This window comes from Daphnia pulicaria, chromosome 4, assembly GCF_021234035.1.
Source record: "Daphnia pulicaria isolate SC F1-1A chromosome 4, SC_F0-13Bv2, whole genome shotgun sequence".
Taxonomy (NCBI): domain Eukaryota; kingdom Metazoa; phylum Arthropoda; class Branchiopoda; order Diplostraca; family Daphniidae; genus Daphnia; species Daphnia pulicaria.
In genome coordinates, this window is record NC_060916.1 from 14,515,148 (window position 1) to 14,539,415 (window position 24,268).

Here is a 24,268-nt window from a genome sequence, read left to right on the forward strand (position 1 = left end):
TAGCAGAGCTATAGAATACCGCTTCGAGGTATGCAGTAATAGTTATGACATAATAGAGGCCTATTCTATAGAGCCTATAGGAAGTAGAAATTATACCCGTGAATTAATTATACAATTTAAAATTAGTCATGGAACCGTTGGAACGTACAGTGCGCACTAGGTTATTTATTCCGTTTAGGTCACCTCATTTTCCTTAGAAAGTCTTGCAATCGATAGAAATATGTCTACGTCTACATGAATGACAATTTTGCTCAGTTCATTCTTGCCTTATATTTTATGAATCCTTTAAACACTTTGATGCTTTTCGTTTATTGGATAACCGAGTATATATTTCAAATAGTTCACTTCAAAATTTTCGATTAATGTGACATGATTTCCGGTGTAATAAGATTTTGTAGCTTATTAACTGGCGACATTTCATCATACAGGACATTCGAATAAATTTTTCTCAACGATCATCAGTCAGTAATTTTGATCATTAGACTTTAGACCAAAGAATCGGTGGGGAATTGAACTTACCAGGAAATAGAAGCAAAACCCAAATTTGGATTTGTCCATTTATGCGTAATTTAGACAGTGTACCTGTTACCCGCGTTCCCCGTTATGTCTATTGCATAACTCATAGTACCTAGTTAGGCACCAGTCTGTATTTTAGTACTCTGTATTTTAATAGCAAAATTTTTAGAGCTCATGATAATTTATTCGTACACCATATAGATATTGCACATGTCAAAATAATTGCTACATCAATCCAAATTGAAACAGATATATCAATTGTCCTTCGGCTATACCCTCTCTCGATTGGCTTTTCTCTGAATCCAACGAGAAACTAAAGTTGGAATCTAATAGAGGTTTATTGTCAAGTCATGAAAACTATATCCTCCTGCTCATTCCGTGTCCGCTGTGCCGTTGTCTAGACATTGATCCAATAGAGAGACAATTCGAGACGGTGTACCTATTCGTGGATGAGTTATTATTATTTTATAAAGTTCACATACGCACTGTTTGTGTTGCGTGATGGCGTTTCCTCTTATTTCTTCTTTTCATTTCAACGAATTCGTGGGCGAAAATGGAGTTTTTTTATACCCCAAATTGGATAGTTTGGAACTTTCCCGAAGGCCAGAGGATGATGACGAAACCAATGAATATGCATCGAATCTTTTCATTTATTTAGACGTGCAACCCACAATAGCCAAACACGAACCACACGTCACTTGCTCTGTTTTTTTTTGGTTCCCATGACACTCATCAAACAGATTTCCCTTGTTTTCCTTTTATATCCATTAAAAGACTATTATTTCTAAATTCTCTAATTTACTTTTGTCCAATTCCAAGACAAGATGCTGAAAATTTAATTTGTTTTCTTACGTCGCCAATTAAATATACCTAAAACTCTTTTAACATTAAAAAACGACCGAGTACAAATGGAATAATTTAGATTCTTTTGTATTACACATTTTTTGGAGTTTTCAATAAGCTTTTAAATTTTATTTTCTTACAACAGCAGAGCTGAGCCAATGAGTGTTGACACTGCAGATCAAATAAATATCGAAATTATATAACCTTTCCCCCATAGATAACATTGAAATGACACACACCTGTTTCTTGCACACAACAGTATATTCAAATTTTAAAAATTAAAAAATGTTTCTACCGTTCTCCGACAATTCTTCTTTTGTTTTTGTTTTTTTGGGTGGGGTTTAATTTTTTGGTTCACGATACAATTGTCAAAATAAATATGTTATTTTGTTTGTTTTTGTAGCCCTTTTTCAGACTGCGTAAAATTTTGATTGGAGATGGCGATAGGAGGAAATATATCTCTTTTCTTTCGACCCCCATTACCAAGGGGTGACACAACCATTGACTAAGTTAGTAACTTTATGTTATAGCAGATATTTTTGAGAGAGTAAAAGAATTTTTAACACGACTTTGATTTTTGGGATATAACATTTAGAGATCAGCTGCTGCGGAATGCATCGTATAGGATATTTGGAAATGAGTTTTAGTCAGATATAAGCCCATACAGCAGAGGTGACCTGTATGTGTTTATAAATAGAAAGTGACTGTGTATGTAACTCTTTTATTATTCCTCCGATTCTTGGCTGTTGGTCATCCATCGACGCGGGATGAATACGGCGGTCCTCTCATCGCTATTGGATCGCCCATTATTCAAAGCACCTGCATGGACGAGAGAGGTACAATTGTGAGCACGCGATCGTCGTCTGCTCAATTATTACGTGATTTGTTACCTAAAATATCGCTGCCGGACAGGAGGAAAGATGACGGAGCGGAGGCCTGGGACTCTTCGGACGACAGGGCGAATTGCTGCTGAATGCTGGCCTGGCTTTCCTCGTCGTCGGTGCTGGGGAAGAATCCAGGCTGGTAATATCCGGCCCGTCCCACCCTGGGAAACGGGATGAGGTTCTGACGTTTGCCGACCCTCGGGAACGGGATCAAGTGTCGTTTGATGTCTGCGTTATTCTTTTTTTGTGCGCAGAAGAGAAACATCAACTTTGTTTTTACGATTGAAACTGGACCGCAATTAATTCAATTCATTCAAGCTCTTTTAAAAACCCACCATCATCCAGTTGTTGGGGCTCTTGACGTTGACGTTGCCTCCGGAGCCCATCATCATGGGATTTCCCGCTCCGCCGCTCCTGGCACTTCCGACGGCGTTGGCGATGAACGACGATCGCGATCGGCCCACCCGCGGGAAAGGAATCAGCGACTGCGACTTGAGGATCTGCGGTGGGGCTGAAGGATTTAAAACGAACAATTTGAATAAGAAACAAAATATTTTAATGGCTATCGAATTCAACTAGGAGAAGAATTGAATCAATAAATACCAGCGTCGCTGTAGGCCAAGTAAATCACGACAAGGACCAAGGAGTGAAAGATGGCGATCCGCATGTTGTGTGGCTGTTTAAGATTTTTCTTAAAAGTTTTGGAATTTCAGTTGGTGTATAGATGATGTTGTTGTCGGCACACCTGGATCTCTACTCAACTAACCGGAACGGTTCAACTTCCTTTTTATAATCTTCCGCTACTCCGCCGAGCCGTCTGCTCTAAGGTACCTACACGAAAGGGGGCGGGGTGAGATTTTCCCGATCGTGAGTGGGGGTGGTGGTGGGTCAGATTTCCTTTGCGCAGCAACAGGTATTTACGTAACAACCAAAAAATATAATTCACACCCCACCGCGCGTCTATAGTACCAAGAAAATCCTCCGTAAATTGAATTGAGAAAAAGCTGCGGTCGTCTATGAATCTAGTCGGGAGACTCACGCTGTTATTCACGAAAAAAAGATTCGAGTTGACTTTGACGTTTGTGGGGTCCAAAATCTCGACACTCGTTTGTCACGCGCAGGCCAATATCGGGAGGGTGTTGGTCTACTCTCTCGTTTTATCCTCCCGCCAAAAAAGAAACAAACCTTCCCGAACGGAGGAATTTCGTAAAAAAGTATACGATGGAAAAAACAAACGAAACTTTCTTCATTATAACCGCAACCCCAGCGGGATAGTCCCATATTGACGAAATGGCCGTTTTTATTTTTATTGGCCATCTTTTAATATTGTCAAAACTTTTTTTCTTAAATAGGAAAAGGGGCCAATTGGTTGTCAAGTATAAAGACATGCGAGTTGAACGAAATTAGCCCAAAGTTGAATGGCACCCCCGAAGGGAAATGACATAAAAGAAAGAAAAGGTTTTGGTTGGTTTTGTTCATGGTGATGGAATTACACACGGCAGAGATTGATCTCGGAGACTGTGAATAGTGCGATCAACTGTGGAATGAAAGTCATTTCTTTTTTTGTTTTTCTTATCGGTAGAATGCCGTGAGCTACGCAGCGATAGACATCTCACGTTGAGCATACCAACATTCCGATAAGATTCACGGCCGTCTGGGGAAGCTAAAAAGATAATTAGATCACGCCGCAGTCCCCCCATCCTGATGGAAAAAATGTCTGACTGATAAATATAGTTTCGTTTCACAGACACACAGCTCACTAAACTAACTTGATTTAATGTATATTGATTCATGTACTATATAGAGATTTTCTTTTTTCCTTATTGCCAATGTTAGTCACCCGGAGAACATTAACCTGTCAAAGTCTATACACATGCCATTTTTGTATTTTTGTTTTGAGTTGGAAAACCCAATATGAGATGCATAAAATTTGGGCTTTTCGGGTTTTTGTATTATTAAGGATTGACCGGGATTACATATTGGGATCAAAACATGGCAGTGATTGGATATATATATGAAATCTGTGCCCGGGTTAAAGATATTTATTTTTGTTTCTTGTTTGTTGAATTTTCCAATTTTGGTATGGAAACGCCCATGCACAAATCGCATTAGCCCACCCCTAGCTTGTGCTTCCGGTAAATAAATAGCCTGTCCGATTAAGTTCTTTATGCGACTCGGTGAAAAAAGGGGATGGTGGTGGGAGCCAATAAACGATGATTGCACAAACCTCAAGGGACCGCACCGCATCTAATAATTCACTCACGAACTACACAGACGTCAGACGAAGCCTAGAAAAAATAGTCACTAAAAAGAAGAACATCCCCCACTAGCCAACAAATCAATTAACTCCACCCACCAGCATCAGGAGAGACACACGAAACCACTTTACTCGTTACACACACATCTATCCTGACCCATTAATCCAAAAAACGAACGATTTATGGTTTTATTTACATTGGACACGGCCCCTCCATCCCAAGAAATGAATAAATTTTCTCCCTTAACTGTCAAACGTCAAATACAAAAACAAATGTGCTGGAATTTTGACTTTTTTCTGAGAAAAGTGCTAAAATAAAACCAAAAGAGAGAGAAGGGCGTTGTAGATGTTTTGAAGAAAAACAAGAGGTCGAATGAGCAACTGAAAGAGAAGCGACAGCCTTTTGACATGTTCGTTTTGGCTGGCAAGTTGCCCACCAGAAGATGTTAAAGAAGAAGATTTCCCTGGGCGGGATGTGCCTTTTTGACGTCGAGAAAAACGGAATTGGAGTGTGAAGAGGAAAAGTTTCTTCCAAAAACAAATGGCCACCCTTTCTTGTTTTTAAAAAAGTTATTTATAAGTTTTTAAAAACAAAAAGAAGGGGGGAATGCGTCGGTTTGGAAACGGACGTCGACAGAAAACAAGCCCGGAGGCTGAATGCGCGTGGCCGCCATCTTGGGCTTTGGAAACAACATTAGACGAACTAGACGTACAGATCAGCAGCTCTACTAGCCCAAGCCACTCAACGAGTGTGATCCCTCCCTCCCTTGATACCCAGACGCATCAGTTGATTGTTTTTGTTTTTTGGCCGATTATTTCGGATTGAGAAATATAATTTAACATTGTGATTGAACCAAAGTTGAGTTGAGATTCCCAGCAACTTGTAGACCCCCTTTGCTGGACGCCTGTCATCATGTCGAAGCCGGGTGATCGCAGTAGTGTTGCACAAACGTACAAAATCGTCGTTGTGGGCGGGGGAGGTGTTGGAAAATCTGCCATCACTATCCAGTTTATTCAGGTAACAACTCACAGTTATTTCTAAATTGCTTTTTTGCAGCCTTTACTCAGCTGACGTATTTCTGGCCATGGATTTATCTGTCATTCTGACCTTTGGATCCAGTGGTTTTCTGGCTAGTTTTTGGCTCCCACACACACACATCAGCCATTGCTGGCCAGTTTTTAGTGTACACTCTCAAGTTTTCTGTGGACCGATATCACAGATGCACACAATCTCTCCCACTGTTTTGGTGTGGCCACCCCTTTTTGTTTTGCCCAGTTTTTCTAGCATCGAGAGAAACCTGTCTTGAAATTTTTATTTTTTTTTAAAGAGATTGTGCCAGTCAAAATACCTGTTGCCTGACCATATATGGTAACAACTTGGCCTTTTGTTTTTCTTTCAGAGTTACTTTGTGACAGACTACGATCCTACTATTGAAGATTCCTACACCAAACAGTGTGTCATTGATGATGTTGTTGCCAAATTAGACAGTGAGTTTTCAGTTTTTCGTAACTTTAAAAAATTATCAACACCTCCAACACCTGACTAATTCCTTTTATGTTTTGCATAGTTTTGGACACTGCTGGTCAAGAAGAATTTAGCGCCATGAGGGAACAATATATGCGTTCGGGTGAAGGTTTCCTGCTCGTCTACTCAGTAGCTGATCGTTCTTCCTTTGATGAATTGCCTCGTCTCCATAGGCAGATTCTAAGAGTCAAGGATCGTGATGAATTCCCCATGTTGATGGTGGCCAACAAAGCGGATCTCCAACACCAAAGAATGGTATATTATACTATCTGGTTTTTTTCCCACCCACCCACACGCACACACTTGAATTCCGTCATGTTTTTCATAAGGTCTCATCCGATGAGGGCCACTCTCTCGCCCGGCAGCTCAAAGTACCATACCTGGAATGTTCGGCCAAATTGAGAATGAACGTGGACCTGGCCTTCCATGAGTTGGTTCGGCTCATTCGCCGTTTCCAGGCTCTTGAGCGGCCACTCACGTCCAGCAAGGACCAACGTCAAGCACGCAAACGACGCAAGATGTGCATGCTCTTGTAATAAAAATATGCAGCTACAACAAAAAACACACAAAAAAGGCTAAGAAAAGAAAAATTCACAATCAACTGCCCCTCTTTACCTCTACTCCCCCCCATCTCTACATTCAACAAAATCATGCAGCCTGAAGAAAGAAAAAGTTTGTCGCTTATTCCCCTTTTCATCGTCCCTTGAAGACCGTCGCGCGCGCATATTAAAAAAAAAGAAAAAACGGAAAAATGTCCTCAAGTGATTGCCAAATCCGCACAGATAACGTTTTTTTTCTTTAAACATACATATTCTTCGATGTTGACCCTCCTTTGCCCACCGCCTCCTTTTTTAATGTTTAAACAAACAAAACACAGACAAAAAAAAGGAAAATAATTTTTCAGCTGTTCTAAACAAAAAAAGAAGCTTAAAAGAGTTTTGAGAGCTGACACTACACGAGGCAATCAAAAACGAGTTTTGCATTAAAAAAGGAACTAGGTAGCTGTGTGATTTAGCCCCCAATTTAACTCGACTATTTTCGAACTTGTGGTTCGTTATATTTTTTTTCTGTCTCTTTATCTTTTTTAATTGGAAGATATAACAACGATGTTATTTTTTTTTCTCCTGCCTCTCTTCACTATCGTGTATAGAGCTGTCCCGTTCCTCTTCTGCTGACTGATTCGAAATTCGAAAACAAAAAATGCTGTTAATTGAATTAACAAACGACATACACACAAAATACAATGGCAGCCTTGTTAGCCCTTTCTCACACTAATTTCTTTCAGTTCAAATTTTTGTTTATTATTTTTTGTCTTTATTATAATTTTACACTGACTTTTTTTGTCAAGTTCTTAATTTAGATTAATTTTTTTTATTTGCGCTTGACCACGCCCTTGCTGCCGCTGCTTTTCGTTGTCTTCTTAGCATCACCACCTCCAAACAATGATGTCAGCATCTCACTCATCTCAGGCATCTCATATTTAGGCATTTGGATATTTTCCATTTCCTGTGTGTGTGTGCAAAATAGGCATGAAGGGAATGAGCTGAAGGTGTAACTTTGAATGATGCAATCCTATACCTTTCTCGTCTCTGGATCATTCATCATCTTGGGTAATATGAAGATGAGAATCAATGGAAGGAACATCATAAGAACCTGGGAATAACAGAAATTAGATCTAAGTAATGGAAAGGTAAGATTCGTTTTCCTCTCGTACCATTGGAGAGAAGAGAAGATCAGTTATCCTCCACTGTTCTCTCTGCTGAAAGTAACGATAAGGCATTCCAGGCTTGAATTTTAAAGGGTAAGTCATTTGACTAACAGCGCTTGGTTGTATGTGATTGATTCTCCTGGCACGGAATTTCCCTTTGGAGTTGATGTCCACCCTTACAGGCTCGTAGAAAACTGTAGGATTGGAAACTTCCACAACATACGAACCACTTGGCACACTCACTGAAAATGAAGCATCATCCCTGAATATTAATAATAAAGTATTAGCATGTAAACTAAGCATTTCCTGCCAAATAAAAAATAATTATACCTAAGAAACGCTCGATATTCGCCGCCATCTATTAGGACATATGTGTGCAATTTCCAGTCTGGATTCAATCTAGCCCAGGCATCTGGTGCTTGCACTTTACCTTCAATTTTAAACCATTCTTTACTCGTTTCACCGTCGTTACTTTGAACACCAACAAAAAAAGTTAAGCAAATTAATTTTAAGAGAATCGTGCCATCAACTGATAACTTCATGGCGGAATACTGTCAAAAATTCGATCAATAATAACACGCCATTATACACCGATGCCGTCCAACGCCGTTTCTCTACACTTTTTTAGACGAAAAAGTTTTAAATTAAGTTTAGAATTCAGTGAAATAAATAAAATTCATTTAGATTTTAAGTTAATCACTTTAACGTTTTATGCAATTTTATGAAATTCGCCATGACACGTATTCAAAACTGTAACATTCTTGATCCAGCAGACGAGACTAGACTGTGTCATGTTGTGAATATAGAGAAGAACGTCATTTGAAATCATTTTTGTTTTATTAAACTTAACTTTCAATAAATCGGTCTGAGCGACTGTGGTAACAAAATGTATAAACAACCGTCACAAGGCAGTAGAGCGTCATCTCCAGCTTATGTTGACACTTCAGGGGCCAGTCATTACGTCCACCCCGCTTCATTCAGAGGTCCATCTCCTTTACCGTCCCCAGCCAATTTGAGGTTTAACATTTAAATTTGATCGACACCGAGAACATGTTATGATGATGAATCTTACTTTGAGCAGAACAGGATGCCTTTCAGCTGCAGCAAAACGATACAAATTCATACGAAAGCTTTGCCACTTCCAGCAAATGGATTTCGAATATGCCCTCTGGCAAATGATTTACCTGTTTATTTCCCCACAGAAAGTATACAGAAATTTTCATTACAGGAAAAGTAAGTCTCCATTTTATTCGGTCCTTAAAATCCAAACAAATTTATTCATCAGAATTTTCGTGTACAGGTTCAAAAGCTCAGTTTGCCAGAGATGATCCAGCATTTTTGGTATTATTGGGGATGTGGTTATGTTGTAAGTGAATTGAATATGTTTCAGACATTCAAATATTTATTCAAATTTTCCCCCTCTGCAGTTTCATCAATGGTGTTTGCATTTTTCATGGATTTGTCAATCTTCAGCTTCTTCAAATTCCTTATTTACACCATCTTTATAGACTGCCTTCTAGTTGGAGCAGGGATTGCAACAGCCATGTGGTAAACAAAATGAATCTTTAAATTTCCTGTTATTTCTCGGAAACGTTAATTTATTTATTCATCTAGGTTTGTGGCCAACAAGTTGATGATGAAACCCACTGTCAGAGGTGAGGATGTCGAGTGGGGTTACGCATTCGACGTTCACCTTAATGCCTACTTTCCGGCATTGATTATCTTACACGTCGTTCAATCTATTTTCTATCATGGTGCGTTCAAATGTTCTTTTTCCGCATCATTTGTATTTATCCTCTAACGTGTCTTCCGTTATATTAGTTCTCATCAGCCAGGAATGGTTTACAGCAACGTTCGTCGGTAACACTCTGTGGTTGATTGCTGGCGGCTATTACGTCTACATCAATTTCCTTGGATACAGCTGTGAGTATAGTCACACATAACTGGTTGATTGCAAGCTTATTTACTGTTTTTAATTCTTTGCAGCTCTGCCCATCCTACACAAGACGCGCGGACTTCTCTATCCATTCTCCGTCTTGTTTCTGATCTACATCGTCAGCCTTGCCTGCAACTGGAACGTTACGCATACGCTGATCAACTTTTATCACGCCCGAGTCCACGTGATATGAAGGGGGGAAACAAAAGTATGTCCTTTTTTGTTTGTTTCAACCTTTAATTTCTCTACATTATATATTCCGTTGTTTACGTAAAACAACAACAACACCTGTGGTCGCTTATCCTCTTTTGTTTGTTGCTAAAAGGTGAAAAACACACTTGTAATAAGATTGAAAACTAAACAAAAATAAAAGTCGTTTTTTGCCGAATGTGTTGAAAGTGGGATGATTCATCTCGGGTATCTACGAAATCGTCTGACGTCAACAGCTGCTGTATCCGTCTAGGATGATCGATTGCACTACGTGATCTATGGCCTTCCTATCGTGATCATTTATTCTGAATAAATTGACCGACGAGCGATTGATTTCCGATATTCCCACCAACGCCCTCGCTAGGGGGCCATTTTTGATCTCAACAAGTCAACTACTACGACATTCTGTACTTGACAGTGTCATGCTCTTGGTTTTGGTTTGGACTTGTTGATGTGTAACCATGGAGCAATCCTTGAATTCTCCTCTAGGACCTATTTCTACCAAATCGATGGAACCCGAATCACTGTCAAATTCAAATCTCAGTATTTACTGAACTTCCTAACTTTCTACAGGAATTGCAATGTCATTTCCAGCCGATCTTTATCATATCGTGGCATTGTAAAACTGTCCTGATAAGCTGTTGTAAACAGGCGCTAGAAAGTCTTGTGGATGCAGTGATAAATGTTGCTTGCAGCCTTGTAGTATGTCTGGAGAGTCTATTGTGCTCAGACACCGGTTTCCTCCGGTGTTTGTATGAGCCCCAGCATATATGGCTCTATAGGAGTCTCACCTCTATTCCTTTGTTTGCCACCGAAATCTCATTCTCCAGCACGGACTGCTGATCAATGGCCTCCACCAGGGCCGTTCTCATTTTCTTCCTGATGCAATCCCATTCGCATTTAAAAGAAACCTTTTTATTATTTCTAAATTAAATGCTCCCAACGTACTGGGCGACCTTTTTAGATAATTTTGGCTTAGCCAAACAAAATGTAATATTGCTTATTATAGAAAAGATTTGACGTCACAGACAGCAAGAGGCAGCGTTGCCATCCACGATCGATACACTGAAAACCTTGGGCTTCCCATTTGGCGTATGATTATGGTAACGTTCCCGTTTCATTTCGGCTGCCAGTGTCGTTTGAAACTCGTCTCTGAGCGGTCGCGTTCGGTGGTGGCTCTTGTTCGTCTACGTGTGAATTCTCATGTGTCTACCTCAGGGCACATTTGCATACCCTAAAGGCAGTGCTAGAAAAGCGACAATTGGATCGACTGTTGCTACACGTCCGTTTCGCTCCTCTCCACCTCGAGAAATCTTTACCCTTTACCTTCTCTGCTCGGCAGAGTCACACATAAATGGTGGTACGCTTTAAGCTCCATCTCATCCAGGACTCCCGCACCCATGTCAAGGAGCCTTATGACTTTCATTTGAAACAACTTCAGTATCAAAGCGCTCCTTGTTTTATTGATTGATTTTTATCAGATTTTTCATTTTGCCCAGTTTCAATTCACGTCCAGTTTCCAGTTTGATTTTTTGTTTGACCAACTTGTAAAATCTCTTATCGGTATATCATTTGGTTCGGTGTTTCTTCTTTGATTTTCGTAACAAATAACTATCCTAGGTCGTTTTTTTAATCAATCTTGCGTTTAGTATACCTCCCTTGACATTTTCTTTTGTCATTTACTTTTGTTGTTTCGTCGGAAAATGGTGTGCGGGAGTCCGTCGCGAGGGAGTCTTTTAGTTGTTTTTGTTGTTGTCGCCGTTGTTTTCCATCCGGCCGTCTCGTCTTTGAATGTGGACGACGGCTCGGGAGTCTATTACGAGCGTTATCCTTTACACGGTCCCAACAAACCCGATAATGAGCAAACCAAATTACCTACCAACGTCTCCAACCGAAATGAATCGATTGGAGATCAAAGCCAAAATAATCTACCCGATGACCAAGGATTCTCCGTCAACTGCACGGAGCCGACCATCCAGGATTTCCCACCCGACATGTTTACCCAAGAGCAGCGCCAAAAAGGTTATCACACTCTTTTGCCCTCGAGGAGGGAAAATGGCATGGTTCTCGAGACGTTTATTTTAACCGCATTTCTTTTTATATGATCCCTTCAGGCGGTGTCGTGGTACACTTTATTCTGTGCATCTACACCATGTTGATGATTGGAGTTGTCATCGACGAATATTTCGTCCCTTCGCTAGAAATTATCGCCGAAGGTATTCAATTCAATAATTTTCCTACTTTTTAAAAAAATATTTAAAAACATTCATTTGTAATTCTAGTTTTGCATATGAGTCCCGATGTGGCCGGAGCGACGATCATGGCCATCGGAACATCTTCGCCCGAGCTGTTCATCAATATTGTGGGCACGTTCATCACCCAAGGAGATATCGGAGTCGGGACAATCGTCGGCTCGGCCGCGTTCAATATCCTGGCCGCTCCCGCCTGCTGCGGTCTATTCACCGGCTTTGTAAGGAGAACAATAGAGACCCATAGATGGAAAAAAACCTTGAAACTAAAAATTGTCCATTTTTTTTTTCTTACAGGCTGTACCGCTGGAATGGTGGCCACTTACACGCGATTGCGCTATCTACGGTTCGATCGTTATTGGACTGGCCGTGGTCGTATCGGACAACAGAGTTTTCTGGTGGGAAGCCATGATATTCGTCCTGTGCTATGGCGTGTATCTAGCAGGTATACAATTTTGCTTTTTTTTCATACCCCATAGAAACATGAATCGAGGCGGCGGCTCGTGTTTCTTTTATAACTTAAATAATACCGCAAATCTCTTGTTATCTATCTCTAGTCATGTTTTCGAACCGAACTTTGGAACGATGGGCCAACGCGGTGGTTGCGCAATTCAAAAAGTGTTGCGGCAAGACAAATGAAGATGAAACTAACAACAAGGAAAAGGAAGAACAATTGGCCATAAAATCAGGTTGAAATGAAATTCAATTCAATCTCAATCAAAAAATATCGAAACAAATTTTTTAATGATATTAGGCGACATGGAGAAATGCGCCACTAAAGAACAAATGGAAATGAAAGATGCCGATTCATTGGAGAGCAGAGGCGGATCTCCGGAACCCGGTGAACTTCCGAGTGTGGCTGTCGTCGAAGAAGTCGAAGCGGATGGTCCGGTCAAGTTTTTCCAGTCACCGGAAGGCTCACTGTCGACCAAACTCTACTGGTACGTCATGTGGCTGGGCAACTTGATCTTTTTCTTGACGATTCCGGACGTCCGCCGTGGCAAAGGATGGCGCCGCTTGTATCCGCTGGCTTTTTTCATCTGCATCCTTTGGATTGGAACCTTGTCTTATCTCGTCGCTTGGTTCATCACCGTTATCGGTAATTAACATTAATTACATTTACATTGATTTAATTCTTAATTAATTTTTCTCATTACAAAGGCTATACGCTTGGAATTCCGGACTCGGCCATGGGTATCACATTCCTGGCTGCTGGCGGGAGCGTTCCGGAAGGAGTGGCTGCAGTCGTAGTAGCTCGCGCAGGTAATCAAATTCATATCGACCGGTTGCTTGCCAATGAATTGAATCATTGTTTCTATTACACAGGCAAAGGTTCGATGGGGATAAGCAACTCAGTCGGCTCTAATACTTTCGACATCCTTATCTGCATGGGTCTGCCGTGGCTGATAAAGGCGGCCGCCATGCCCGAATACCCCGCCGAAGGAAACTTCGTGGCTGTTAACTCTGGAGGAGTCGTTTACAGCGTCTTGATGCTGTTCTGCACCATTTTGGTTCTTTATTTCGCCATTGCCCTCAACAAATTTGTTCTTGACAGAAAGATTGGTGCAATTTTACTCATTTCCTACATGGCTTTTCTCGTTCTGGCAGGCTGCTTCGAAATGAATGTCTTTATGCAAGTTAATGCACCTCCTTGTTGAGAGTATAATAGATTAAAATGCAGAAACTGAGATTGTGTTTTAGGCACCCAAATTACTGATATATATTTGCTTGTTGGGGTCACTTGGTTTATTAATGCAATACACAAATGAAAAGAAAAGTAATAACATTCCATCACAAATTCATCTCACCACATCTGACAGTGTCACAATCGGATTCCCAAAAGATGCACCAGCCCAGCCCACTATAGCAGAGAAGGAAAAGGGCGATAAGAAAGGCTAGTGAGCAAATTGTACAAGGCTGCCGTTCAAGAAAGAATCCAGCCAGGTAGAGCACCATGAAGACAGCATGGTTGTACAGAAGTAATGGATTGATGGGCTTGGGAATCAGCAGAACAGGTAGCAGCCACTGTAGACAGTACATTTTGATGACTCGTAGACGTTAGCAAATATTAAATGACGGTGGATTTGTATGCTTATTTGTTATTGGTTTTTTGAGCATCTGTCAAAACGACCTTGGGAAGTGCTTGCGTCTTATTACAGGTTCGTCACTCTACAAAATTGAATCAGAAAAAGCAGTTCTATTAATAGTTCAGTTGAAGGAAATAACTACAGGAAAAGATGTGTACCTTTTTTGTAACGAAGACACTCCATCATTTGATTTTTTGTTTTGTTTTTGTGCAACGTCGAGATTGAACGAGCGACAACTTCTAAATTATTTTGCAATCCACGTTGATCAGACGACCGCTAGAGGTCTTGCATAAGTTTTGATATTCGACACTAGATGGCTTTGGCTCCATTGGCGCCACATTCAAACGAGGGAAACTATTTCAACGGAAACAACGGCAGGTGACAACAATTTTGGTCGTCTTTCCGTGTGAAACAAATGTTCGACATTCGATGAGAAAATTCAGCTGAACTTTAATAATTACTTTCAGAATAAGGCATTGTTTCCCACTAGTCCCGTTAACTATCGGCTCATTATGTGTCCGCACAAACCTTCGAGACATTCTTACAAAGGATCAATAACACTTGCTTTTTAAATGCACCAATGTGGTGAAGCTTAACCGCTTCATTTTATCCCAAGGAAATTCTCAGAACAAAAAAGTGCTAGTGTTATGATGCCCCCGAGAGAAAATAACGTAAATGCACACTGACAAGAACTCACGGCCAATGATTAAACTCTCAATTTGCTCGTGAAATTTTTATAATGATGGATTCCTTTTTTTATTATTAGCCAAGAGTTAACGCCCTGTCGTGTGACACATCCTGCAGAAAATAACCCGTTAAGGAAGCCTCAGGTATTCGTCAAGCGGAACGGTCATGAACGATTGGAGTCAAATGTTACACCGAAATACTGTTATGTGTATAATATTTGCCAAACAATTTAGTGTCATTTTAGATTTTTCTCCCATCAGTTTCCGACTGATTATTTTCTCCTCTAGATGTCCTTGACTAAATTTGAAAATATCGTCTGCTTAGTCATTCCAGTTATTTCGACCACGAGGTGATAACTCTTGCTTTCTTTGTCTACAGAGAATAATAAATTTAAGAACGGGTGTGTTGAACCAGTGAATCAGTTGGAAAAAGCAGTCGTGCATCAAGACTTATGGGTGAATAAAAGAATGAAAATGTCTCCAGCCCCTTTGCAATTATCCTGTGCCCCAAAGTGCTCCATGTGCCGTTATGTCGACACGAAAAGGCCTCTCGACACGCTGACGAGAAGTTGTATTGCACAAACTGCTAGTAACGGATTTGAATCGTGAATGGAAAAACTCTTGCAGTGTGTAAGTATGGTTCCTTTTTTCTTTTAAATTCGTGATACAACCAGCTGATGCGGGTAGATATACGGGATCGGCCATTTTTTGTTGTGTAGACTCTAGGGCAAAATGTAAAAGAAATCTTCCAAAATTGAGTCTATAAAAATAAAACATTTGGCTGACGTTGTAAAAACAGCAGTGAGCTATGCTCTGGTTGAAGACCATCAAGTTTGATTGTCCAGTTGTTTCATGAACCTGAAAAATAATGTCGGTGGCGGCCATTGTTGTTGTCGTCCATTAAATCAATTGGGCTTGCAGTCTAACTGGACTGTATTTTTTAAAAAACGTTTATTGTTTTTCCGTTAGACATTGGTTTATATACAATCCTGGAAAACCAACCTGGTGATTTGTTCAACTTTACATTTCCCAGTAGCTGTTCTTTTTAATTCACCGCCTTAACAGAAAGAAATTGCTGTTTTCCCATTTGTTTCCTTGTTCATTTCCTGGATTAAAACACAACCAGATTTCTACGTGCGTCAAAGATGAACTTTTTAAAACCTCCAAAATGTTTTAGAAAGTGGCGGAAATCCTTAACAGATCATCATTTGACGTCATTGGCATCTCCAGAAATAACAATTCAGAAACTGCACTTTCTCCACGTGTTTTCGTGCACATCCGGATCAATCTCAACGGAATTAACCGTTAGTTAATTTTTATTTTGTTTTTCAAGTGCAGACGAGAAAATAATGGAAGAAAAGAAGAGACGCGTGGCGACGTCGGCCGATGACCGATACGCTGCACCAACATGGTCGACCTGACCTCAATTCTCCACACAATTATATTACACACACAAGTGCATCAGCACCCAGGTAGTGTCCTAAATTAACTTCCCCCCTCCCCAAAAAACACGGAATTTTCTCTTTCAATTAAATTGACTCTACATAATAATAATTGAAATGTCTTGCAGGAGGAAAACCGACCGGAATCAGGAAAGATTTTTTCGCCCAGTCATATAATTCTTGTGTGAATAAGCTTTCCTTTTTCTGGGGTAGCATATGATGGCCCACAATCTAAACTACTATAGCTATAGGTAGTGCACATTTTTATTTATTGTACATCATCAGAGAGAAAGAGCCTTTTGGTTATAGTCTGTACTCATTTTGTCATGTTTTGAAAAATAGAGAAGGTCCGCATGACATAAACACACGAGTGGCCTACATCCTAGTATAAACAAAAAACCTGTTCTTCTAAATTTGGCCAGGTAAATATACCGTATAAATCTTCATCCAGGGATCTCTGCCCAAGGTGTGGCTACTAACCGTCTGCATTTGTTGCCTCCAAGTAACGAATTGTCCTAATTGATCGGCTTTAAATTTTCACGATCGTTTGCAGTTGGCTGATTTCTGCTTCAAAAGTTACCGCGCGACACTAATGAACTAGAGCCGGCCATGTCGTTATTTTACGATATAGGTTGGTGTTATAGATGTAAAAGCGTGAGAAAGAAACACGTGGAAGGAAAACCCAAAACAAGACGGACAAAATTTCTATATAGTCTCCCGCTATAATACCAAAGTAAGAAGATGAAACTAACAGAAAACGACTTTAACCTCACTATATTGTTATCTTTCCGAAGGAAATGGGGTTGCCGTTTGGGTGGGCGGAGTTTGAGAAAGTCACGTGACTTGTTCTTCAAGAAAAGAACCTTCTCCACTTGCTGGGCTTGCTCTTGCCTTTTTCCTCGGCATATAAAAACGACCGAGTAAAGTCTTGGCCAGCGTTCACTTACCAACCTCAACCCAAGGCGTCTACTCTGCAGCTCCGTGAATTGAATTCTGAATTTGATCTTTGATTAGTAAAAGGTAAGAACAAATCAACTCACATAAATTCCTCAAATTCTTACAGATTCTATACGAAATTTCCCACTTTTTAGTCGTAAAAGTTGCAAACAAAATCCAGGAATGTCGTTTTCCCATTTAACGGTAAAATTATAATAACAAACTCGCAAGTTATTTCGTCCGTATTTACAGTTTCCGATTTAAATGAACGAATGGGTCGCTAACCTTTGTCCCTTTTGGTGTTTAGTTTAGTTTGTTTATCCTCGTGGCTCGAGTAGTTATGGAGTTTAACGATAGTTTGGGTTCAGCATTTTCAATAGATGTCTTGAGGGAAGAGAAAATGAGGAAATTGGAAGTTTGGGCTACTTATTCGGGGCCACATGACACAAAGAGAAAAGAGGGCATGGCTGTTTGCATCCCTCCCCCAAACGAGAAGAAAGCCCAAAGGGGGGCGAATAACAATTCAGATATCTGTGTCAACTCCACCGTGAAGTGCTACACCAAAAATAACGGGAACCGATTCCGCCTTCGGTGCATTGTAAAATTTCCGGTACAACGAACACGAGGAAAATTAATAAAAAAAGGCCGAGGGTATTTCTACTGCAATCCTCCCACAACAATCTGACGTATTATTTTTTCGTCGCACCTGTTCGCTGCAACTCGGTTTTTTCCGGTTCTTGCCCGTTACGGAAGGAAAAATTCGACGAACTCGGAAGTGTGCGGCATGACTGTCGGATATTCTTGTATCTTTATTTTATGAATTGGCGTATTCACGAGTCAATGACTTCCAACCGCAAAAAATGTGAAATTTAATAACCGAATCGAATCTTTTTCTATAGGTGAACGAAATATCACAATGGGTCGTCAAAATTTAGGATGCTGCCTGGTTGCTCTAATTGTCCTCCAGCTGGCACTTCCGGCTTTGGCTCTTCCTCAGATGTTCAACAAATTCGCTGAACAAGGTAAATATTTTCTTAAAATAAATTATCATCAAGTTGATTTCATCAAATAATTCTTTTGTCCATTTACAGGCAGGAAATTCGCCGTTAAACCCAACTCGAACAAAAAAGTGATTACCGAATCCAACGAAATTGCGGTACATACAATTTAAATTTACAGTTATTTAAATAAGATTGATGAAGATCTGAATTGATTTATGCAGCCGACCGAACAGCAGAGCAATGGCGGATTCCAATGGAGCAACATTTTGGGCATGCTCATCCAGATGTTTTTGGGTGGCTCTTCCGGCGGAATTGACAAGGCAGACTCTGGAGTCAACGCAGTTCAGGTACACAATTAAAAATCCAAGGACAAACCAACCAATTTTCAGGGGATTAGTGTGGGCTTTACAGATTCTCTCCCAGACTTTGTTTTTGGGTTCTTATTTTATTTTTTAAAATTTCCTGAAATCAGACCGACTCCGGATTAGCGAATATCTTTATTATTTCAAGTCTGAAAGCAGCACCAAAATTATTCCATTTTATAGCTTTTCTGGCTCTTTCTTCATCTCTCTTTCTCTCTCACACAATCCTTGGCTTATCTTTACAAAAAGAAAATTCCTTTTTTTAAGTGATTTTGATTTGAAAACGTTACAAGAAAAATCCAGACAGCCGCACACTCTTTACTTTACTTACTGAATTTTTCATTTCTTTTTCCTATTTTTTCGCTCATTTTTCCCCCCAACAATTTTCTCTTTCTCTTTTTCCTCGCGTACGAAAAACAATAAAAAAACAAAACAAAAAAAAAAATCAGGGTGGCTTCAACTGGATGAGCCTGGTGAACTTGGGCCTTCGTCTGATGCTCTCCACTTTGAATAACGGCGGCTCGGGAGTTGCAGGGGGACTCGACAAAGCCGATTCCCAATCCGGTTCTGCTGCGGCTTCTCTCTCTCAGGTATATCTCTCCACTATCATCTTTTAAAGCCGCTCTTTACACACACACCACACTTATAAATTACCAACCTTGTAATCGTTATCGATTCAATTCTTCTTTGCCTTTTTCTCAAACTTAACTCAACTCTGGTGGCTTTTGAAATTGGGTGGGAATAAGGGAAGGCTTTTTTGGTTTCACATTCTTCGACACTACTACGACACACACAAATTTGGTACCAATTAAAAACCGACTGACCCGATTATAATTTTGCCCATCACGTTGCACCACCAGCAAAAAATTAATGACACCAAAAAGAAATTCTGTGTGATAAAAACAAACCAACCAAAAAAATGTCAACCAATCACAATTTATGTAGGGTATGCTGTTGCCTCTGATGGCCAGCTTCTTGGGTGGTCAAGAAAAGGCCGATGTCGCCTCATTGGCCAAACAAGCCGGCAACGTAAGTGTCTGAAACAAAAAACAAAACCCAAATGACAAAAAACTAAATGACGTGACATATCCTTTGGACTACTTGACTGAATCTATCCCTTTAAAAAAAAAACCTTATTCTCCTATCATACACACGAATGACTTTTGCGCGATTTGACATTGCCAATTTTTTTAAATTTTGAATTCATTTGTTTATCTAATAATTTATTTTTGTTTTTAAATAGTTGATCCAGCTCATTTCCAGCTTGATGGATGCCCTTAAAGTTAGCTTCTCTCAACGCAGCTCCACTGCCCGATCCCTCGGAAGCAAGGACCCATTCTCTGATGCTGCCGTCGCTGCTGTCACAATCATGAAGGTAAATAAATATTAGATTTAAAATTAATTTGAAGAGTTTAAAAATTGATTTTTATTCAATAGGGATACGTTGATACCCACAAAACCACCGATGAGGTTTGCATGCAACGCATCATGTGCGATGCCAATAACGCTTGCGCTCGTGACGCTCCCGATTCCGGCTACCTTTTCTGCCAGCTCGGAACGTAAGTTCCTATTTTTAAACACATGTGATGCTTAAAAACAAATTTAAAATCTAATTTATTTCAATTAAATTTATAGTTATGCTGCCAGCTACTTGTTGGAAAAATCTACCTTCACCCCATTGGATGCTTACACCCAGGCTGGCCGACAGGGACGTACTGGCGAAAGCTGCGCTCAGATCTACTCCCAGTGCAATGAGCTCTAAACAACGAAAAATATTTGATTGAAACTTTATACTCCGTTTTTTTTTTTCAATTTTTATCCTCCCAACAACAACAACACAAATGATAAAACCCGCTCTAATAATTCCCTAATTTAAAACAAAAACCTCCAAAATGTGAAGAAGAATTTGATCTGAATTTGATTTGATCCAGCGGGCTGGAACCGCTTTTTAATTATATGTGAGACTATTAAAAACCAATGAAGAAAATTTCTTGTTGTCTTTATAAAATTAAATAATTCCTCTTTGATGCTTTTGTGATGGTTTAACGAAAAAAAAGACATAAATTATTTCGAAAAGAATTTCAACGTCTTTTATTTTTGCACATAATCGATAGCAGTGAGCTGCCAAAGAATTTTGTGGTATTTTTCTATCAGAATTATATTTTGTTTAATGACGGGAGAAAATTGACTCTGAACTAAGTGACATCTGTTGGAATTGGTATTAACCACTTTGGGCATACACGATAATAACAGACGAACCAAACAGAAACACACCTGAAGAGATTGAAGGTGAATAACCTCTGTGTATAAACCCCTCAGGTTTTATTTTGGTTGGGTTTTCTTGTGGTGAGAATAAGGAGGAACGCGGAAATGACCGTCGCCATGACTTGGCTAAAGGAGATTCTCCCAGGTATACACTCGTTCTTTTTTTCCATCGAGTACCTGTCTGTTAAGAAAGAAAAGTACCGTTAGTCCGACTTGGTTATTCCTCCCCCTCCACCTTTCTTATTCTTTCTCCTGTCCCTCTCGTGTTCCTTTATGAAATTCCTGCTGTGAATATTGTTAACTTACTCTACTTGTGCTTTTTTTGTGGGGGGTTGTTACAAAGCATGATGCAATTCCAATTCATTCAGTTTTAAAACGGGGGGTTCAACTATAGGCATCAATCACAAATCAACTGGTTCGATGCAGGTCTGATTGTTTTCATTGGACCTGCATCAGCAAAAGGGCATTGAACACATGATGGGCTTACATTTCTCTGATATTTTTTTGTGCACGAACGACAGATGGCCGTTCCAAAAAAAGCCTCAAAATAACAAAATTGAACGCAAACAACAAAAAAATGAACGAGAAAAACCAAACCCCCGGCTAGAGAGTACAACAACCACATTATAAACCATTTTGAGAACAATTCGAGTAGAACACGACATACGAAGTTTAGGATGAATAAAACCCGTTATGGTCAGCGAACTCTGTGTATTTCCCTCTTCAATGGCTTTCTGATTCTGATACACGGAGAAAATAACTAAAACGTTCAAAGAGAGAAAATGTTGCTACAATTCATGTCAAATTGAAAAAAAAAATGTTCTCAAGTTACGGTTTTTTATTTCTTTGTATAGTACCTTCGGGAAAAACACATCTGGAAAACAGTTTAACTATTTTTTCGAGTCCTCGATCTAAACCGAAGAAACGGTGAAATAAGACAAAACAAAATGAGGACAAACAAGTTTGTGACGCTCACGATCTTGTGCAATCCGCTACTATATTTCTAAACGAAATTCTTCTGGGAATGATGCTGCAAAATATCCCTATTGCTGTGACCTACAAGAGATATGCCATCATCATCTTTCTCAACTATAATCTGGCGCCTTGAATGGATACAAAAAGAGTTAAGTCGTCTGCCAGTATTAAAATTTTTACAATGAGCTTATTGACCCTTTTTTTATATCTTAGGCTCCTATATGAAATTTCAAGTTGTCCCAAGGTTAAGGGCATCAAGTTATACGAGTCTCTCCTGTTACGAAGAAAGAATTTCAAAGTCAAGGCGCGTTATATCAACTGTCAACGAACTCTCCGTTTCGTTTTACCTGCGTGAAAAATCCATGAAATGGAATATTCGCACCACATAAAAATTTATTGACCAGAACTTCCCCCCCCCCCCCCACACACATCAATCATCGAGCTCAACGATCCGTTTCTATCTCTTTGTCTTATCTAAAGAAGAAATAAGGTAGTATATCTTTAAATGGAAAAGAAAATTATTGGTTTTTCCCCCGCCAGGGTTTGGCGCAATTTTCTTAGCTTTGCCCGGCTCCACATCTGTTCCGGGTGTACTGAGCTCAAAAAGAAGACGAGGAAAGATATGGCGAAGAAGAATAACGGCTTATCGTGGCTGCTGGCTGACGGCCCTGGAGGTACACAGTCGGTGCGGATGCAGAGGTGTTTCACCTATTCATAGTCTCTACCTGTTGGATGGGTGCACTCAACGGCAGACGGTGGGGTTTCGTCCTCCAGCTAAAAAAGACGAGCACTCGCAGCTCAGAGGATCAGTTGACTCTTGAACGTTCTACCGTGCACAACACAAGAAGAAAGCAAGGAAAACTTGAAATTTGAATCACAGAAAATTCTTGAAAAACCTTTAAAAAAGAAAATGAAACTCGCAGTTTTGGGTTCCCTTGCCGCTGTTGCTGCCACCACAGTCATGGCCAACGACCAGCAATATCAACACGAAGAACACTACGAAGAAATCCCAGAGTGAGTTTGAATTTTTGATTTTTTAAATTTTATGATTTATTTTTAAACTAAATTTTGATTGCATTTATCTTTCAGGGATGAAGATCCTTTCACCAGCAGATCCCTTGCCAACAGTCCCGTTCCTCTTCCCGTCCTGGCCATGTTGACCATGATGAACTTCTTCAACGCCCTCCAGGTACTATAAACATTTCTAAAAAAATTTTAAGTTATTCCTTTTTTTCCAATTTTAAAATATTTTAAATTAAAATTAATTAGGAGGACTGGTCTGAGGAGGATGGTCGTGATGGAGATATGGATTCCAACAGCAATCCCGGCCGATTTTCCGGTGTTTGGAAGAGAATGAAGGGAGTTCCAGGCGTATTGTACGAGACTTCCTCAATGATGGCCCCACTGACTCTGCGCTACATGCTCAGCGAGGACTCTGATCATCCCCACTGCCAACAGGTCATGCTCTGCGAGTTGAATGTCAAGGTTAAGCAACGCTTCGGCAAGCCCGGAGAGATTGCCATGCAGTTGGCCAGGTATGATTTAATCTGTTCATTATTCATTCAAGGAGAAAAACCAAAGACATGGAACAAAAATTGTAATTGATTTCCCGTTTTCTTTTCTTTCTCTGTGTCTATTCTTCCGTGAAAAAGTTCAATGGCCGGTTACGCCTTGGGCGGTAAGGACGCTCAGCGTTACGATTCTTTGGTGGATGCTGCCCGTAACGGACGCCGTGGAAAGGAATGCCACGAGCTCTACCCCAAGTGCCCGGCCCGTAGCGATGGCTCAGCTGTTCCGGCTCTCCTCAACTTGGCCAGTCGCCTCATCAAGAACTAAAACAACCTGTCCTTAACAACAACAACAACAACAATTTGAATATTTATTTTATAACCCATCCCGGCTATTTATTATCTCGGCAAAATTCTTCGACAAAATTAATCATTTGATGAACAAAAAAAAAGAAACATTTTTTCGGTGCATCGGTTATGGTGCACAAAATAAGGACATTAAGTGCATGGGGGAGTATGGCCGTCCAGGGTGTTTGGTTTATAACTTTTTCTTTTTGTCAACTTTTATAGAATTCTTACTTAACAACAACAGCAGCCCAACACTCAAATGACGGATGTTATTATTGTTAACTTTGATTCTCTTCCCACGGTACCCTATGTACATATTTAAGTGGTATGCGATTTTAATTTATACTCGATTTATTGGAATGTCGGCAACAATTTATGTGCTGCTTTTACCTTTCATTCCAAACACAAATCACCTGCTTCAATGGCTGTTGAAAATTTTGAAATACATTCGGAAGGGATCAAAAGAAATTTTGATTTCTCTTTAACGTAATCGAATCTAATCAGTTGTTATTCAATTTCTTTTTATGTTC

General features: G+C 40.0%; 7 protein-coding genes and 1 long non-coding RNA gene across 13 annotated transcripts; 5 read left to right on the top strand and 3 right to left on the bottom strand.

The window, feature by feature from the left end:
* Window positions 1-1,430: 1,430 nt before the first annotated feature.
* On the bottom strand, window positions 1,431-3,064 carry LOC124335961. Of its 2 annotated transcripts, none has more exons than XM_046789471.1 (4): window positions 2,847-3,064; window positions 2,579-2,754; window positions 2,250-2,481; window positions 1,431-2,178 (listed from the first exon to the last, which is right to left on the bottom strand). In XM_046789471.1, exons 1-4 carry the CDS (start codon window positions 2,908-2,910, stop codon window positions 2,084-2,086), a joined length of 567 nt encoding a protein of 188 aa, XP_046645427.1. In that variant the 5' UTR covers window positions 2,911-3,064; the 3' UTR covers window positions 1,431-2,083. The 2 variants fall into 2 exon arrangements, with proteins under 2 accessions (XP_046645427.1, XP_046645426.1); XM_046789470.1 differs by having other exon boundaries at window positions 2,250-2,511.
* A 2,052-nt stretch (window positions 3,065-5,116) lies between these two features.
* Window positions 5,117-7,300, top strand: LOC124335959 (ras-like protein 2). Its single transcript, XM_046789469.1, has 4 exons — window positions 5,117-5,518; window positions 5,901-5,988; window positions 6,069-6,280; window positions 6,355-7,300. The coding sequence occupies exons 1-4, from the start codon at window positions 5,414-5,416 to the stop codon at window positions 6,559-6,561; spliced, it is 612 nt and encodes a 203-aa protein (XP_046645425.1). The 5' UTR covers window positions 5,117-5,413; the 3' UTR covers window positions 6,562-7,300.
* On the bottom strand, window positions 6,828-8,360 carry LOC124335957 (ER membrane protein complex subunit 7 homolog). Its single transcript, XM_046789467.1, has 4 exons — window positions 8,064-8,360; window positions 7,740-7,995; window positions 7,604-7,678; window positions 6,828-7,531 (listed from the first exon to the last, which is right to left on the bottom strand). The coding sequence occupies exons 1-4, from the start codon at window positions 8,273-8,275 to the stop codon at window positions 7,397-7,399; spliced, it is 678 nt and encodes a 225-aa protein (XP_046645423.1). The 5' UTR covers window positions 8,276-8,360; the 3' UTR covers window positions 6,828-7,396.
* Window positions 8,361-8,468: 108 nt separating this feature from the next.
* On the top strand, window positions 8,469-10,057 carry LOC124335956 (protein unc-50 homolog A-like). The gene is made up of 7 exons (XM_046789466.1): window positions 8,469-8,750; window positions 8,815-8,966; window positions 9,034-9,099; window positions 9,161-9,281; window positions 9,348-9,487; window positions 9,555-9,656; window positions 9,720-10,057. The coding sequence occupies exons 1-7, from the start codon at window positions 8,620-8,622 to the stop codon at window positions 9,860-9,862; spliced, it is 855 nt and encodes a 284-aa protein (XP_046645422.1). The 5' UTR covers window positions 8,469-8,619; the 3' UTR covers window positions 9,863-10,057.
* A 941-nt stretch (window positions 10,058-10,998) lies between these two features.
* LOC124335954 (sodium/potassium/calcium exchanger 3-like) lies at window positions 10,999-13,905 on the top strand. Its single transcript, XM_046789459.1, has 8 exons — window positions 10,999-11,901; window positions 11,994-12,095; window positions 12,162-12,349; window positions 12,426-12,573; window positions 12,686-12,817; window positions 12,883-13,227; window positions 13,290-13,391; window positions 13,455-13,905. Exons 1-8 carry the CDS (start codon window positions 11,583-11,585, stop codon window positions 13,784-13,786), a joined length of 1,668 nt encoding a protein of 555 aa, XP_046645415.1. The 5' UTR covers window positions 10,999-11,582; the 3' UTR covers window positions 13,787-13,905.
* A 318-nt stretch (window positions 13,906-14,223) lies between these two features.
* LOC124335962 lies at window positions 14,224-15,245 on the bottom strand. The gene is made up of 2 exons (XR_006916969.1): window positions 14,374-15,245; window positions 14,224-14,297 (listed from the first exon to the last, which is right to left on the bottom strand). It is a non-coding gene; the product is annotated as an uncharacterized LOC124335962 (long non-coding RNA).
* A 1,971-nt stretch (window positions 15,246-17,216) lies between these two features.
* On the top strand, window positions 17,217-20,527 carry LOC124335955. Of its 5 annotated transcripts, none has more exons than XM_046789462.1 (9): window positions 17,217-17,363; window positions 18,179-18,301; window positions 18,371-18,435; window positions 18,502-18,627; window positions 19,092-19,232; window positions 19,588-19,671; window positions 19,886-20,017; window positions 20,080-20,201; window positions 20,278-20,527. In XM_046789462.1, the coding sequence occupies exons 2-9, from the start codon at window positions 18,196-18,198 to the stop codon at window positions 20,402-20,404; spliced, it is 903 nt and encodes a 300-aa protein (XP_046645418.1). In that variant the 5' UTR covers window positions 17,217-17,363; window positions 18,179-18,195; the 3' UTR covers window positions 20,405-20,527. The 5 variants fall into 5 exon arrangements, with proteins under 5 accessions (XP_046645418.1, XP_046645416.1, XP_046645420.1 ...); XM_046789460.1 differs by having other exon boundaries at window positions 17,224-17,365; window positions 18,186-18,301; XM_046789464.1 differs by lacking the exon at window positions 19,092-19,232 and having other exon boundaries at window positions 17,224-17,365; window positions 18,186-18,301.
* Window positions 20,528-22,614: 2,087 nt separating this feature from the next.
* Window positions 22,615-24,233, top strand: LOC124335958. The gene is made up of 4 exons (XM_046789468.1): window positions 22,615-22,896; window positions 22,972-23,071; window positions 23,152-23,417; window positions 23,535-24,233. Exons 1-4 carry the CDS (start codon window positions 22,793-22,795, stop codon window positions 23,716-23,718), a joined length of 654 nt encoding a protein of 217 aa, XP_046645424.1. The 5' UTR covers window positions 22,615-22,792; the 3' UTR covers window positions 23,719-24,233.
* Window positions 24,234-24,268: the final 35 nt, after the last annotated feature.

Excerpts from the sequence above, each read along its gene's own strand:
- LOC124335959 (XM_046789469.1), top strand. The coding sequence starts at position 5,414 with ATGTCGAAGCCGGGTGATCGCAGTAGTGTTGCACAAACGTACAAAATC. Across the intron at positions 5,519-5,900 it reads TCACTATCCAGTTTATTCAG|AGTTACTTTGTGACAGACTA; the intron begins GTAACAACTCAC and ends TTTTTCTTTCAG. Across the intron at positions 6,281-6,354 it reads ATCTCCAACACCAAAGAATG|GTCTCATCCGATGAGGGCCA; the intron begins GTATATTATACT and ends GTTTTTCATAAG.
- LOC124335961 (XM_046789470.1), bottom strand. The coding sequence starts at position 2,910 with ATGCGGATCGCCATCTTTCACTCCTTGGTCCTTGTCGTGATTTACTTG. Across the intron at positions 2,512-2,578 it reads GCCCCAACAACTGGATGATG|TTGATGTTTCTCTTCTGCGC; the intron begins GTGGGTTTTTAA and ends GTAAAAACAAAG. Across the intron at positions 2,179-2,249 it reads GTCCGGCAGCGATATTTTAG|GTGCTTTGAATAATGGGCGA; the intron begins GTAACAAATCAC and ends TCGTCCATGCAG.
- LOC124335954 (XM_046789459.1), top strand. The coding sequence starts at position 11,583 with ATGGTGTGCGGGAGTCCGTCGCGAGGGAGTCTTTTAGTTGTTTTTGTT. Across the intron at positions 12,350-12,425 it reads GCGGTCTATTCACCGGCTTT|GCTGTACCGCTGGAATGGTG; the intron begins GTAAGGAGAACA and ends TTTTTCTTACAG. Across the intron at positions 13,392-13,454 it reads AGTCGTAGTAGCTCGCGCAG|GCAAAGGTTCGATGGGGATA; the intron begins GTAATCAAATTC and ends TCTATTACACAG.
- LOC124335955 (XM_046789462.1), top strand. The coding sequence starts at position 18,196 with ATGGGTCGTCAAAATTTAGGATGCTGCCTGGTTGCTCTAATTGTCCTC. Across the intron at positions 19,233-19,587 it reads CTGCGGCTTCTCTCTCTCAG|GGTATGCTGTTGCCTCTGAT; the intron begins GTATATCTCTCC and ends CAATTTATGTAG. Across the intron at positions 20,018-20,079 it reads CTGCTGTCACAATCATGAAG|GGATACGTTGATACCCACAA; the intron begins GTAAATAAATAT and ends TTTATTCAATAG.
- LOC124335956 (XM_046789466.1), top strand. The coding sequence starts at position 8,620 with ATGTATAAACAACCGTCACAAGGCAGTAGAGCGTCATCTCCAGCTTAT. Across the intron at positions 8,751-8,814 it reads CCGTCCCCAGCCAATTTGAG|AACAGGATGCCTTTCAGCTG; the intron begins GTTTAACATTTA and ends TACTTTGAGCAG. Across the intron at positions 9,282-9,347 it reads GGGATTGCAACAGCCATGTG|GTTTGTGGCCAACAAGTTGA; the intron begins GTAAACAAAATG and ends TTATTCATCTAG.
- LOC124335958 (XM_046789468.1), top strand. The coding sequence starts at position 22,793 with ATGAAACTCGCAGTTTTGGGTTCCCTTGCCGCTGTTGCTGCCACCACA. Across the intron at positions 23,072-23,151 it reads ACTTCTTCAACGCCCTCCAG|GAGGACTGGTCTGAGGAGGA; the intron begins GTACTATAAACA and ends AAAATTAATTAG. Across the intron at positions 23,418-23,534 it reads ATTGCCATGCAGTTGGCCAG|TTCAATGGCCGGTTACGCCT; the intron begins GTATGATTTAAT and ends TCCGTGAAAAAG.
- LOC124335957 (XM_046789467.1), bottom strand. The coding sequence starts at position 8,275 with ATGAAGTTATCAGTTGATGGCACGATTCTCTTAAAATTAATTTGCTTA. Across the intron at positions 7,996-8,063 it reads GAATATCGAGCGTTTCTTAG|GGATGATGCTTCATTTTCAG; the intron begins GTATAATTATTT and ends ATTAATATTCAG. Across the intron at positions 7,679-7,739 it reads ATCTTCTCTTCTCTCCAATG|GTTCTTATGATGTTCCTTCC; the intron begins GTACGAGAGGAA and ends TGTTATTCCCAG.